Source organism: Parasteatoda tepidariorum, chromosome 9 (genome assembly GCF_043381705.1).
Source record: "Parasteatoda tepidariorum isolate YZ-2023 chromosome 9, CAS_Ptep_4.0, whole genome shotgun sequence".
NCBI lineage: Eukaryota > Metazoa > Arthropoda > Arachnida > Araneae > Theridiidae > Parasteatoda > Parasteatoda tepidariorum.
Genome location: NC_092212.1, coordinates 78,329,661 through 78,346,320, shown reverse-complemented (window position 1 = coordinate 78,346,320; position 16,660 = coordinate 78,329,661). Strand labels below are relative to the sequence as shown.

Sequence of the window (16,660 nt, the reverse complement as noted above, 5' to 3'; positions counted from 1 at the left end):
GTACCAAACGTCGCGAAAACAGATTCCTCTCGCTGCACTTTTCTTCGCCAAGATGTCAACAGACGTGAATACTGTTTTGAATGCCTTGAATGTGGAAAGACTGACTCATTTAACTGTTGCCCAGTTAATAAAATTTGCGTTTAAGAAATCCTTCGCTCAATGGAAATAAAAATCACTTAATATAGCGTATAGTTAATGATAGTATAAGAAGAACAGATGATGGAACTTTAAACGAACTATTAACTCTTTGCATGCAATCGCCACATGATAATAGCACACAATATTCCGAAGAAAACTGCTTCGATAACACATAACTATTGACTAAAATTGAAATTACTTCAGAAATAAGTGGGATTTTCAAGCAATCAACATATTCCTTAACTTCTTCTCTCTCGCAAGCAGTTTCTAATATTACGGCAATTTATACATTTATAGACTCAAAAACAATTACTGGGAATTTTCTCCGAGCTTTCATTTTCGCTCATTTTGGGATTTAATTGGCCTCACCAAGTGCAAGCTTGATGCACTTACGACTCTAACGGTTCACGATGTATTTCTACGTTCTCCATCTATACGAATGTGTTCATTCATCGAAACCTAGCATTAACTGCATAGCTTCCAGTGAACTCTCAGTACCAGCAATAGACGACATTGTCAAACCAAGTAAACATCCTCCTCAAATTGAACTTATTCCAAAATTTGCAGCACTATTTGAGATTCAGCAAACTCAATTTTATGCTATAATTGGACAATTTTCAGATATATTTTATTCTGACGATGACAATATTGAACTATGTCAGTATGTGGAATTTAAAATAGAATTGCAACATGACAAGCCTATCCGTTGTCGACCATATCGCTTAACAGTACCAGATCGCCAGTTTCTGAACACTCAAATTTAAAAAATGGTTGAAACAAGGAATTTGTCGTCCTTCTAACTCGTCTTACGCCGCTTCTGCTTTCATCGTTGAGCAGCCCTTCCATGAAAGCACTCCAAAACGAATTGTAGTAGACTTCTCACCCACTATCAACTCTATTCGCACCCAATCAACCAGATGGAAAATGTGTTTAAACGAACAGTAGGAAAACGCTTTAATTCTAAAATGGATGTAAAATCAGCATTCAACACCAATCACGTCAGAGAATCTGATGTCTACAAAACTGGTTTTATAACCGCTGATGGACATAATGAATTTCTTTGAATGCCAATTGGTGTCACTAGCGACCCATATGCGATGACAAGAGCAATAAAATGTGCTTACGACCACCTTGCTGAACACAATGTAAATACATACATTGGCGACATTTCAACTTCTCATGATAACTTTGATTACCACCTTAAAGTTATTTACAATATTTTTCAAGCTACACGTAAAGCTGGATTCATGCTAAATCCAGTAAAGTCGCAATTTGCTGTATCAGAAATTTCTCTTTTTGGTGGAATTCTTTGCCAAGATGGCGAACGTCCTGATCCAGAAAGCACAGCAGCAGTTGAACACTCTACTCTAAAAGCAATTCATGAAGTCCGCAGTTTCCTAGAATTCACCAAACAGTTTAGAAAGCACATTCGAAACTATGCTGTTGTTGCAAAACCACTCACAAATATTCTTAAAGGCAAGTAATGCGACAATCACTTTAACTGAAGAGAAGACAAGTAATGCGACAATCACTTTAACTGATGACAAACATCGATCATTCGAGACTTTGAAAACCATGATCACTACCGCTCCTACTTTTGTGTACTTCAAACAAGGACTACCAACCTTTGTAGCAACTGACGCATCTTATTCAGGACTAGGTGCGTGTTTATCGTAAGAGCAAAATGGAAAACGATGTATAAATGAATAAGCATCACGAACTTTAAAAGATGTTGAACCACGCTACCACAGCAATGAGCTGGAGCGTGCTGCTCTACACTGGGCACTTGCTGAAAAATTCCGTCTATTTCTGATTGGTCGGAAATTTCAGCTGGTAACAAACAACTATACGACTGCATATGTTGTTACGAAATCATCTCTCAATCGAAAATTACCTCGCTATTTGGTGGAGTTTGCACAATTTGACTTAATAATTATTCATCGACCTGGAAAAGAAAATGTTATTTCCGATCATCTCTCATGTTATCCAAAACCAGCTGTGTAACTGTTACTCCAAGTCGTGAATCTCAGATTTGTAAAAAACAGAACAAAGAGGACATCTGTCAGTATATTTTTCGCCTGCTCAAAGAAAATAACCCTAATAAAAAGACTTTGTCAATTATATGCAATTACATGATTGAAAACTATACGTTTGTAAGACTTAAAGACAATGGATTGAAATCTGTTGTGGTGAACCTGAAATCCATGAAAGACAGAACATTGATTGCTTGCCATGATCTTGTCAGACATATGGATGGCAAGAGAATCCTTCACAACTTGCAGTAGCACTATTGGTGGCCACAAATACGATTGCATACCAAATTATATGCTCGAAGTTAAATGTCAAATTGTTAATCGTCGAACTAACAACGCTTATGGCTTATTACAACAATTGCCAATTCCTACAAAACCATGGAAAATTTGTATCTGCTGATCACATTATTGGCTTATCGCAATCCAAATCTGGTCACACCAACATGCTCGTTCAGATTGACCATGCCACGCACTATGTTATTGTGACACTTTTGGGAAATAACACACATTACGATAATTTTCATCCCGCTTTCTTCACTTGCGATTCATCTGATTTTGATGCTATTCCCCCCCTTTCTTGCTTAAATATTACTTTGCATTACTGTCACACTTAAATATTACAAATATGATTTTGCATGAGAATTGAGTTATATAAAGACTTCATTTAAAATCAGCATAGGTTTTGATAAATTTATACTAAGCCTGTTAAAAAAGGAAACTATTTTATTCCTATTTGCGAATAACATATAGAAAAATAGAGGTAACATATTGAAAAAGAGAGATAAAGTTGAGAAATAAATGCATGCTTTAATCAAGTTTTTAATAAATGAGACATTGCTGATATAAGAATAACTTTTTATTAATAAATGCACAGTGCATTTGTAAAAAAATATTGGTTATTTCATAACAATAAGTGAAGAATTTTCATCAGAGCCATGTAAATATCAGTGCACTGATATAAATAGGATCTAAGCATTTCGTGGAACCTGTTTAAATATTTCAGTCTTTATTAGAATTGAAAATTAACTATTGTTCATCGAATTCAAAGTTTTCATATAATTGCAGACACTTTACGCAGACATAAAATATAATGCTCATGACTTCTATTGATATATCTATGCTCATGACTTCTTTTGACATTCTATTGATATACTATCTTTTTTTTCGAGATGAAGTTCATTAGCTGATATTTATGTGAAAGAGCATCTACTGCTTTTGTCTGCTGAACTATGATTAGCCATTTTTGCGCATTTTTAACTTCTATTGTAACGGTATCGTTATTAACTCCATGAAATGTTACTCCATAAGATCTCCATGACCAAACTCTATATTCAAAACTCCATTACTCCATGAGAGACATTTTTTTCGAACTATTTAGTTGGTGTTGCAGCAACATCCAAATTGGATTATTGTTTGGTGGGATTATTGTTTGGTAGATAGTATTAGTTATGCTGACATAACAAATTATGCTCATGCAATCTATAAGTGTCTCTACCAGCAATATTAACTTTTCTTCGTCATGAAGATTATAAACTGATATTCAATTTAAAGAGCAAAGCCTCTGACGAACAGTTCCATTACAACGAACGAACGAACAATTTAAAGAGCATCTGCCATTCTTGTCTGCTGAACTACGAATAGCCATTACTTTTAAAAACATTTTTCAATTTCTATTGTTACTGTAAGTCATGAATATTACTCCACTAGATCTCCATGATCTTACTTCATGACCTAATTCCATGATTCAAACTCCATTAATCCGTGAGAGATATTTGTTATTCGAACTAATTAATTGATACTGCAGCAGTATTATTATCGGTTATTTTTTGATAGATAATGTTAGTTATGCAGACATAGTAAATTACGCACATGTCTTTTATTGCTATCTTTTCGTCATGAAGTTTATAAGCTGATATTTAAATGAATTACCGTCTGCTTAAGTATGAAGAGACATGCTTTAAAATATTTTTTCAAAATTTCAATTGCAACAGCAATTTCAACTCCAATATATATTTTTTTATTCGCACTATTTGTTATTGCTGCAAACATTTTTTATGGTTGCTGTTTGTTACCATTATCTGATTATTGCTATTCTTGCTGTAATCTGGGTAATCATTAAAACTCTTTTATGAAACTATAGTTTTACCACGGAGCAACAAAATTCTTTATCTCTGAACAAGAACAAAATTTCTTATTTCTCGTTCAGAGGAGCTTTCTGACTGAGGAGCTGATGTCTTGATAATAAATGCATGTTTTAATCAAGTTTTTAATAAATGAGACATTGCTGATATAAGAATAACTTTTTATTAATAAATGCACAGTGCACTCGCAAAGAAAAAAATATTGGTTATTTCATAACAATAAGTGAAGAATTTTCATCAAAGCCGTGTAAATATCAGTGCACTGATATAAATAGGATCTAAGCATTTCGTGGAACCTGTTTAAATATTTTAGTCTTTATCAGAATTGAAAATTAACTATTGTTAATCGAATTCAAAGTTTTCATATAATTGCAGACATTTTATGCAGACATAAAATATTATGTTCATGACTTCTATTGATATATCTATGCTCAAGCATTCTGTTAGTATCTCTATCAGTAATATTGACTTTTTTTTCATCATGAAGTTTATAAACTGATATTCAATTCAAAGAGCATCTGTTATTTTTGTCTGCTGAACTACAAATAGCCACTACTTTTAAAAACATTTTTCAATTTCTATTGTTACTGTAAGGTTATTAAGTCATGAATATTACTCCACTAGATCTCCATGATCTTACTCCATGACCTAATTCTATGATTCAAACTCCATTACTCCGTGAGAGATACTTTTTATTCAAACTATTTAATGGATACTACAGCGATATTATTATCGGTTATTGTTTGATAGTTAATATTAGTTATGCAGACATATTAAATTACGCTCATACCTTTTAATGCGATCTTTTCGTCATGGAGTTTATAAACTGATATTCAAGCGAATGAGCGTCTCCTACTTTTGTCTGCTAAACTACGAAGAGCCATTTTTTTAAATATTTTTTTTTAACTTCTGTTGCAACAGCAATTTCAACTCCATAATATATTTTTTTATTCGCACTATTTGTTATTGCTGCAAACATTATTAATGGTTGCTGTTTGTTACCATTATCTGATTATTGCTATTCTTGCTGTAATCTGGGTAATCATTAAAACTCTTTTATGAAACTATAAGTTTTACCAAGGAGCAACAAAATTATTTATCTCTGAACAAGAACAAAATTTCTTATTTCTTGTTCAGAGGAGCTTTCTGACTGAGAAGCTGATGTCTTGATAATAAATGCATGTTTTAATCAAGTTTTTAATAAATGAGACATTGCTGATATAAGAATAACTTTTTATTAATAAGTGCACAGTGCACTCCCCAAAAAAATATTGGTTATTTCATAACAATAAGTGAAGAACTTTCATCAAAGCCATGTAAATATCAGTGCACTGATACAAATAGGATCTAAGCATTTTGTGGAACCTGTTTAAATATTTTAGTCTTTATCAGAATTAAAAATTAACTATTGTTAATCGAATTCAAAGTTTTCATATAATTGCAGACATTTTATGCAGACATAAAATATTATGTTCATGACTTCTATTGATATATCTATGCTCAAGCATTCTGTTAGTATCTCTGTCAGTAATATTGACTTTTTTTTCATCATGAAGTTTATAAACTTGTATTCAATTCAAAGAGCATCTGCTATTTTTGTCTGCTGAACTACACATAGCCTTTACTTTTAAAACATTTTTTCTATTTCTATTGTTACTGAAAGATTATTAAATCATGAATATTACTCCACTAGATCTCCATGATCTTACTCCATGACCTAATTCCATGATTCAAACTCCATTACTCCGTGAGAGATACTTTTTATTCGAACTATTTAATGGATACTGCAGCGATATTATTATCGGTTATTGTTTGATAGTTAATGTTAATTATGCAGACATAGTAAATTACGCTCATATCTTTTAATGCGATCTTTTCGTCATGGAGTTTATAAACTGATATTCAAGTGAATGAGCGTCTACTACTTCTGTCTGCTGAACTACGAAGAGCCATTTTTTAAAAATAATTTTTTAAACTTCTGTTGCAACAGCAATTTCAACTCCATGATATTTTTATTTATTCGCACTGTTTGTTATTGCTGCAAACATTATTAATGGTTGTTACTTGTTACCATTGTCTGATTATTGCTATTCTTGCTGTAATCTGGGTAATCATTAAAACTCTTTTATGAAACTATATTTTTACTAAGGAGCAACAAAATTTTTTATCTCTGAACAAGAACAAAATTTTTTATTTCCCGCTCAGAGGAGTTTTCTGAATGAGGAGCTGATGTTTTTTTTGCCATATCGACAAATCCTTCATTCCTAGTGATGTGAGCCAGCCTCACCACCTTCTCCACCGTTGAGTGATGAACTTCCTCAGGAGAAAAGCCTGGATAGTCGTGCACCACGTTCGACCATAATTTCTTCCAGCTGGATTTTATCGTCCCACCCTTCATGTCCTTTAATGCTTGCTGAATATTAGTCAAACATGAGGCAATGTCGTAACTTTGCCATTATGCTTTCAAAGTTCAGAGTGTTTGGCTCTATTATGTATCTTCAAGTCCTTCGCATAAATTTCTATAGATTAGGCTTAGTTATCATACTGGCATACTTTCTTTTCCTTTCTTTTCTGACATTGTATACTTTTTAAAAAAAAATACTCTAAAATTTATTCGAAAATGAATATGCGAGCAAAAAACTTACTTCGTAGTAATTTTTGTTCAAGGAATTCCTCTTAATTTTTCTAAACTTTATTTCGCAAGCTACTTAACCGTTCAATAATTTAACTGCTAAACTTTTGTTTAAATTTTAAGAAGTATTGGTTATCATAGATTTGTTTCTTAAGAAAACAAGCCCGAAATGGAATAGTTTTACTACCAGTCTCTTCTCTTTCACGGCGTACAAACGTTTCCGCATTAAAACAATGAAAAATGGAATTGGAGAAAATGTATTTACCTACTGCAAATTTCATCAAATCTTGTCCGTAAAGCTAATAAAACTCCCCTAAGACCAGCTTTTGATGGTTTGGCACTATGATTATTTTGATGAGAACAATTCCCTTCAGTTGCCAAGATGCTCTCAGAGTAGACACCATTGCTTAACATAGACTGCAACTCAGTTTCTATATCCCTTTTTTCACGACATAATGTCGATGTTTTTCTTCCCTGCTACCTCTATTCTCTCAGAAAACGTTGATATATCTTCATGTATAGCCTAGAAAGACAACTGGCTAGATTTTAATGGCTCATAGCTTTTCTTTAGGCCTTGAAAGCAGAAATTGTAACTATCTTCCTGCGCTCTTTCAGGTATGATGTCACATTCTGCCTTTTCCACATCTTTAGTTATCTTGATTGTTGGTAACTGTCTTTCCTTCTCAGTATCTCCCCTTTTATAAGCATCTCGTGTCTCATCAAGTTTAGGGATGAAAGATATTCCATTCAATTCTTGCTCAGAACTCTTCCCCTCAGTTTCCAGCATGTTTTCAGAGTCGACTCTATTACATAACAGAGACTTCAGCTGAGAATCTTTATTCTTATTTCCGTTACATATTATGACGGTTTCTTCTTTCTCTGCTGAGTCTATTTACTCAAAAGGATTTGATGTATCTTCATCCATAGCTCCTAAAGACAGCTGGCTTGATTTTAACAGCTCGTAGCTTTTCTTTAAGTCTGGAAAGCAGAAAATATAACTATCTTCCTGCGCTCTTTCAGGCATGATGTCACATTCTGTCTTTTCCTCATCTTTAGTTATCTTAATTGTTGGTAACTGTCTCTCCTTCTCAGTATCTCCCCTTTCATAAGCATATGGTGTCTCATCAAGTTCAGGGATGAAAGATATTCAATTCAGTTCTTGCTCAGAACTCTTCCCTTCAGTTTCCAGCATGTTTTCAGAGTCGACTCTATTACATAACAGAGACTTCAGCTGAGAATCTTTATTCTTATTTCCGTTACATATTATGACGGTTTCTTCTTTCTCTGCTGAGTCTATTTACTCAAAAGGATTTGATGTATCTTCATCCATAGCTCCTAAAGACAGCTGGCTTGATTTTAACAGCTCGTAGCTTTTCTTTAGTTCTGGAAAGCAGAAAATATAACTATCTTCCTGCGCTCTTTCAGGCATGATGTCACATTCTGTCTTTTCCTCATCTTTAGTTATCTTAATTGTTGGTAACTGTCTGTCCTTCTCAGTATCTTCCCTTTCATAAGCATATGGTGTCTCATCAAATTTAGGGATGAAAGATATTCAATTCAGTTCTTGCTCAGAACTCTTCCCTTCAGTTTCCAGCATGTTTTCAGAGTCGACTCTATTACATAACAGAGACTTCAGCTGAGAATCTTTATTCTTATTTCCGTTACATATTATGACTGTTTCTTCTTTCTCTGCTGAGTCTATTTATTTAAAAGGATTTGATGTATCTTCATCCATAGCTCCTAAAGACAGCTGGCTTGATTTTGACAGCTCGTAGCTTTTCTTTAGGTCTGGAAAGCAGAAATTATAACTATCTTCCTGCGCTCTTTCAGGCATGATGTCACATTCTGTCTTTTCCACATCTTTAGTTATCTTAATTGTTGATAACTGTCTCTCCTTCTCAGTATCTCCCCTTTCATAAGCATATGGTGTCTCATCAAGTTTAGGGATGAAAGATATTCCATTCAGTTCTTGCTCAGAACTCTTCCCTTCAGTTTCCATCATGTTTTTAGAGTCGACTCTATTGCATAACATAGACATCAGCTGAGATTCTTTATACTTATTTTCGTTACTTATTATGACTGTTGTTTATTTTTTCTCTGTTGCGTCTATTTTCTCAGTCACTTTACAGCACACGTAAATATGACTATGTATGCCTTTGTAACCAATTTTTCGTTTTTGACATAGAGGATCCCGGCAAAGTCAAATCCAGTTGTTTCAAATGGGGTCGACTTTTGAATTCTTTCGGCAGGTAACGGAGCTTCTTTTTGATCACCACGCTTTTGCTTCAGTATCTTGCATGGAAGGCAAGTGTGTATGGCCTTTTTAATGGCTTCTCTTGCTCTTAATATCCACCATTTGGAACGAAGCTGAGAAAGCACAATCCTAACACCTAGATGGTGCATTTTTAAGCGTGTGGGGCGTATGAGCAGGCTTGTAAAAGGGTGAGAACCTTCCAATAAGATGGGATGTTTTTCCGATTTTGATAAGTCAGAAAATTGCAGTCGGCCCCCAAGACGTATTAAGTTGTTGTCAAAAAGTGGGTTGAATTTTATTAATTTTTGAGCTCTTGGGAAGCGACTTTGATTTCGACAAGGCTTCATATTCTACAGGAAATTATTCTTTCTGAATGATTTGTATCCAGTAGTTGTAAGCTTGATTCAGTTCCGTGGCATTCAATTCACCAACCATCATTTCTTGCGTTTTGCAGTTGTGAATAAGGCGAAAAACCCAAGATATCATGCGTAACAATTTAAATTGAGAGCTGCAGTTTCCAGCATTGATAATTGGCAGAGTAGAGACAGTGTAAAGAGTCTGCACTTTCTTCTTGTTTGATTCTAAGTTGTGAGTGTAATCTTCCTAAGTGCAACTAGAATCAGGCCAGTCTTCAGGTTTGATTAACCACTTAGGACCATGCCACCATATTTCTAGATGTCTTTGTGTTGATTGTGAAGTACCTCTTGATAATATATCAGCAGGATTGTCCTTTCCAGGACAATGTCTCCATTGGGAAGGATTAGTATGAGAAACATTTCTGTTACTCGATTTCTGCTACTCGATTGCAAACAAATGTCTTCCATTTATTTGGGTCACTGCGAATCCAACCCAAAACAACTTGGGAATCACTCCACAATGTTGCATGGGACATAGGAATATTAGTCTCAGCACAGAAGTATCGCTACAATCAAGCTCCCATCAGAGCCGCTAGCAACTTCAAACGGGGCAAGGTGACTGTTTTGATAGGTGCAAGTCTGTTGGAACTGCACACTAAATGCACGTTTGCTTGATCACCTTGAGAACTAACTATGTATAGAACTGCTCCATAGGCTCGTTCAGATGCATCGCAAAACACATGAATAGTAAACAGGACAAGTGATAAAACGCCTATAAATCGAGGAATTTGAAAGGAGTAAACGTCATCAAGTTCTCGAACAGTAGCATTCCATGAAGTTGCCAAGTTAGAGGGGAGTATTTCATCCCATTTGATTCCTATAGTCCATGTATCTTGAAACAGAATTTTTCCAAGGATTACTAATGGAGAAAACAGTCCTAAAGGATCGTAGAAGCTAGCAATGCAGTGGAGTAGCCATCTCTTTGTAAGTGGTTGTCTTGAACAACGCAGGGAGAGGTTTTGAAAGTATTTCCTAGGGTGCCAGTTTCTGTATTCCACTCTATGCCTTTTAACAGTTGTTTTGAATCCTTCATCTTGATCTCGTAATTGGCTCTGAAGCATTGTGGAGTTAGTAGTCTATTTCTCCATTGAAATTTCAATCAATTGCATCAATTCTTTGACTTCTTAATGTAATGTGGCGATTTCGGATTCTGTTTCAACACTAGCAACAAAATCGTCCACGTAAAGATGTTTATCGATCATGGGAGCAGCAATCGAGAATTCATGTACTAGCTTTGAAGCCACTTCGCGTGTTGCAGCACATAACGAAAAGTCTGTGCAGCTATACCTCCTGAGCGATGTCAAAGATTAGTAGATTCGATGCCTCGTAGATATGAAGCAGTAATTGCCGCAAAAGACTTACCGACTAAATACTAGCTCCAAATCTTTATTTTTTATTACATTTTTCACATTGTTATTAATTTTATTAACTATTAAGAAATATTTATTTTGTTGTCCTTAAGTATGCGGAATGCATATTTTGTCTAAAATGTTACATAATTTAAGTATAACAGTTAGACAAATGACTTTTATTGTGAAAATATATTAAAAACAAGTTATTTGTTCCTGTACATAATTATCAATTCAATAAACTTATACGTGAACATTAAATTTTGGATTTTACTTTTCATAAAGACATGTCCTTAAGTACGTGAGCGTCACTGTACATCCCGTCAAAGGAGTTCGCCAGCGTAACCCCTTATCCTGTGTCTTCTTTCTTTCTGTCATGGACAGGATCACTTCCGGTTTGAAAAATAACCTTGGAGTCCCGGTGGATAGCCAGCAAATCAATCATCTTGAATATGCCAATGACTTGGTCCTCATCGGGCAGAATGCTCTATGTTTCCAACGTCTTGTCGATCAGTTTTCCTCAGCATTGGAACCTACTGGTCTAAAGATCAACATCCCAAAGTCCTCTCATTTCCATTGGCTTCGAGAAAACGTAAAAGAGTCCCGTTCGACGAGAGCAATAATCCTTTTATCTATAATCAAAGTCTTTCCCGTCTCTCTCCGACCACTAAGTTCGATTATTTTGGGGTAAGTTCTCTCCTGATGGTAGAATCTTCAATCCTATAGATGAACTAAATGAATTTCTCCAAAAGCTCAAGTCTGCTTATTTGAAACCCCAACAAAAAAAATTTTATTTTAAGAACTTTTCGCTACCAAAATTTATCCACAAACTGACTTTTAATAAAATTTTTATTGGTGCATTGAAGAAACTTGATATTAAAATTAGAAACTGGCTCAGAAGAGTGCTGTATCTACCTCACGATACACCTAATAGCATATTCTACACCAAAGCTCGATATGGTGGCTTTAGCATTCCTTGTCTAAGATTACAAGTTCCTGCACTTGCGATCAAGAGGTCTTCTGAAAATAAAGGGAAACTTACGAGATTCCTCACGGTTAATGGAACAGTTCTGTCCTCTGCAAACAGTATTAGTAACTACTTTAAAAAAGATCTGTATGTCAGATGTGATGGATCAGGATAAAAATATTCGTCTATGGTTCCCTCCTCCCACCGATGGATTACCGATGGTTCTTCTCTTTTAAGTGGTGCCGACTACATCAGGGGCATTCATATTAGGTTTAATTGTCTTTACAACATAGCTCGTGCTCTTCGTGGACGTAATACTTGAATCTACAAGAATTGTAGGAGAGGATGTGACACACCTGAGTCCCTCAACCACGTTCTCCAGAGCTGTTACTCCACCCACTTTCAACGTATCAAGCGCCACAACGCCTTGCTTGATTACACGTTGCGCGGTCCCTCGACAACAGAGGTTTTACAGTCACCAAAGAACCGCACTTTGTGGATGTTGAAGGCACTTTGAAACCTGACATTGTTGCCTACCGTGAAGACTCAATTTTCGTTATTGATGCTCAAGTAATAAATGATCAGTATAATCTTCACAAAGCTCATGAAGCTAAAATTTTCAAATTTAAGTCTGGAGCTTTTGAACCTGTGACCAAAGGGTCCGTTCTACACTACACTTACCCTCAATTGGAGGGGTATAATTTCTAAGGATAGCCACACACAGTTGTTGGTTTTCCATCTTTTGAACGAAAGAGACTAAAATTCTTTCAACGAGAGCTCTGGTGGGTGGAATTGCGATTCACCGGGAGCATCAGAGAATGACATCTAACCAACTGATGCAACGGAGGAAATGACGTAGCTGAGGTTGGGTTTAGTTATGGGCAGCTTTCCTTTATAAGCTAATAGATTCTATTGTTTTGTTTTATTGTTTGAGATTTGAATATGTTGTTTTGGAATTTGAAAAAAAGACTTGGCCGTCCTAGTAATTACCATTCGTGCCGGATTGCTCTTTACACTTAAATTACAATGAGCTAATTCAACAATAATAATGATTTTATATGTACTATATTACATTATTTCATGTATAGTGGTGCTCAAATTATGTAAAATGAAACTTATAAGTCAAAACTTGTAATAGCATACCTGCCAACTTTGAATCCCTTCCATAATCATTTTTCCCAGTGGTACTAAAATGGAATTGAAACTTCAATTTTAGGCAAACAAATACATTGTATTTGAGAAAACTTAAGTTGACAACCATGATAGTAACGCATATTAATATATGTGCTTAGTTTTTGTAAGAATAGTGGTGATCAATATCATTTAAAAATTAAGATTATAAAAGAAAAAATAGCATATAATTACTACCACTTTAAATATGAAAATAAAATCTTCCGGAAAATCCGGAAGAGTTGGCAGGTATGTAATAGGAAGTGCATAAAACAGACTACCACTTTAAATATGTAATCAAAGTCTTAGTAAATATTAACTGAAGCAATTAATTATTTCGTCGCCTTGAAACTAAACCGTGGTAACTCAAAAAAGCAAGTTTTTCAGGAGAGCAATTTCAAACTTTCTGCTCTAATGCTAATCGCGCCAATACGATAACGATTTATCTGCTCTTTAAATTAACTTTATGGAACTATGAAGATAACAGTTTGTTTCTCTAAAAGGGTGCCTTTTTTTATACAAAATGACCCAAATATCTCATTTTTCGATTTTTTTGAGTTACAACGGTTTAGTTTCAAAGCGACGATATGTAGGATAAGTCTTGCGTATGCAAAAATAACTATTTTTAAATCTCTTGCCTTGGATTTGTGTTCATTATCCTCCTCTTCCTCTCTCACTCTCGTATAGGCAGAGGGATGCCATCTATGGCCAAGAATTTGACGTCTGCCACACCCGTTTATAGGGCGGACCAATTTGTTCACCCACGGATCGAAACTTTGACTAGAATCTGAGAACGATCTATCTTTAATCCAGTACCCCCAAAAGTATTGATTTGTTATGAGAACATGAAGAACTTTGCGATTCGACAGATTTAACGTGCATGAGTCACCATTTTACTTCGGCCGGCGGGGTTCGAGCCCACAAACTTTCGCCTCGGACATGTGCCCAGCGCCCTACCGACCAGGCCATCCCGGGCCTTTAATATGCAGTGGCAGCGTTAAAATAATCGATTTTACAATTTTAAGCACAAAGTCAGCTTTTTCATGATAGCAAATGTAAATGAACCTCAAATTGTGTCAGTCTCTCTTACCTGTCTTATATCCAAGTCGGCGATTCTTTTCGTTCCACTCTATGAAAGATTTACTCGACTTAAAGAAGTCCAAATGATTTTTAGGTTTGGGCAGTCCTTTATAGTAGTCAACTTTCACTCACGACTTTCAAACATTAATAATTTACATATTTGGCAAAAAAACTTTCTTACAAATAAAACATTAAACTCTAAATTAATTAACGTAATGAATTTTCCAGCAGAAAACGACTCCTTATTAAAATTTTAATTAAACCTGACTTTTTAAGTAATCTTGAAAGTGTTTAACAGTTTTTGATTTTGTCCTTCATTATACATTTCGTCCTCGTTTACATTTTCTTTATTTGTTTTCTTTTTGCTTCTTTTTTTTTTCAATTTTTATGTATATAACAAAATTCACTTCATTTATTGTTCTTTTTGCTTCAATTTTTTTATTAAATTTAACTAATGTGATTATTGTCATCTGTATTGAGCAATTGTGCTTTGTAATTGTGGTGCAGTTATGAATTTTGTAATGGTTTACTTATGTGCGAGCTAGACTGTCGCCCAGACGTGGACTATACGGTTAAGGGTTTTGCAAACCTAGGTACGTGTCCACGTCTGGAAGAAAGGAAAAAAAGTCAACTTTCACTTTGTAGAGCCCTAAAATTAGAGTTACAGAATGTACTCAATAATGCAAATAGACCATTGAATTTATCATGCTTTTTAAACTATTGGAAGCCTTATGACTAGATTTAGTACTATATGTAAATTCTATTTAGCGTTAATTTAGAACTTAAAACCCTTTTTATGCTTATTATAAACGCTTATTATGCTTATTATAAACGCTTATCTTTTTTATCAATTTTTCGGAAACATTCATTTAACGTTATACATCATGCAATGCTTGACTCAGAACAGAAATTATGATGGGGTAGTTCATAAAGATTCAGAATTGTAAAAAATCCAATCGGAAATAGGATCGTACCGGCATCCTACAACGGAAAAAGAAATGTTACATTTACTGATCCAAATTACTTAATTTTATTTTTGCTAATAGTTGTGTCGTTGTTGTCCAAATAAAAATCGTTCTTTTTCGATTTATTCTGTTCTGGAATCCGACTTAGCACGACATTACGTTCATTTTAAATGAGTGGTATTAAAAGAATTTTTATATTAACCCTTTCTCTACGGTGTTCCATGTTGTACCCTCACTGTGATCCACATGTTGTACCAGCCGTAAGCTAAAGGTTAATTTAGGTTTTAAAATCTCTATATTCAAAACGAAACCCATTTTCCAATCAATTCACGTGTGAGAAATCAATCAATGGTGATGACTACGTAATTCAAAAAGAAGAGTGCCTCAACCATGTTTCCAACAGATTAGGAACTGGTTTGAGGAACAAAGTGATGGAGTGGAGGGTCAAAGGGGTGACTCTCGGTGGACGAAAGAAGGGTAGCTTAACTGAGCAAACTACACTGGTGGACAAAATAAAGAGATGGAAGACATTTTCCGAAATATCTCAAAAAATACTGAATATAAATAACTGAAATTTGGTATGAATATAGCTTATTCCATGATAATAAAGTATGCAAAACAAAAATGAAAGTGCCATTCACTGGCAAGACCTATTGCCAATAAATCCAATGTAGTCTGAACTTAAGGATAAAAGATGACAATAAAAGTGAGGCTTGTACAGTGTGCGTTGCCTCTAGTATGGTGTATGGTCACCCCTGACAGACAGACAGCATGCACAACGAGTATGCATGTTGTTAATAAGGAAGTTAAGGAGGACTTGTGGAAGACCCTTCCATTCTTCCACCAGAGCAATTTTTAACTCCAGAATAGTTCTGGGGGGAGAGGTTGGCGCCTCGCAATAGCTCTCCCAAGAGCATACCAAGCATGTTCAATAGAATTCAGGTCAGGGGATTTGGGTGACCAATCCATTCGTTGAATATCCTCGCTTTCTAGATACTCATCAACCATGAGAGCCCCATGTGGTCACGCATTGTCGTCCATAAAAATGAACTCAGGGCCAACAGCGCCCCTGAAAAGACGCACTAGGACCTACTGCCTGCACCTCTGGGCATTCACGGAACCATTGTCAAACATATGGAGCGGTGTGCGGGTATCTTGCATGTGCGAATGAATGTGCGAAAATGCTATCCATCTCTTAATTTTGTCCACCAGTGTATCATGAAGCTACAAAACTATTATCGCAAAGCGATAAAGGATAACATTCCGAATGTTGATTTGATGAAGTCGGCTGTATTTGCTTCGCTTTATTACTGTAAGTTCAGTGATAAAAAGCCGCAGCATACTAGATGCCTCTAGGGTGAAAGTTCATGGTGTTTCTACCACAGGGCTCTAGCTCGAGGTGAAAAGCCACAAAGCCATGAGCTAATGAAAACAAAATTGTCTGAAGTTGTTGTAGAAAAACTCCTTCCGGTATATCAGCGACTTGCTCCAAATAAGCTTATGCAGCACTGTATA

At 35.3% G+C, this 16,660-nt stretch overlaps 1 protein-coding gene across 1 annotated transcript; it reads right to left on the bottom strand.

Annotated features, from left to right (window-relative positions):
• Positions 1-10,126: 10,126 nt before the first annotated feature.
• On the bottom strand, positions 10,127-10,675 carry LOC139426579 (uncharacterized). Its single transcript, XM_071185874.1, has one exon. The coding sequence runs from the start codon at positions 10,673-10,675 to the stop codon at positions 10,127-10,129; it is 549 nt and encodes a 182-aa protein (XP_071041975.1).
• Positions 10,676-16,660: the final 5,985 nt, after the last annotated feature.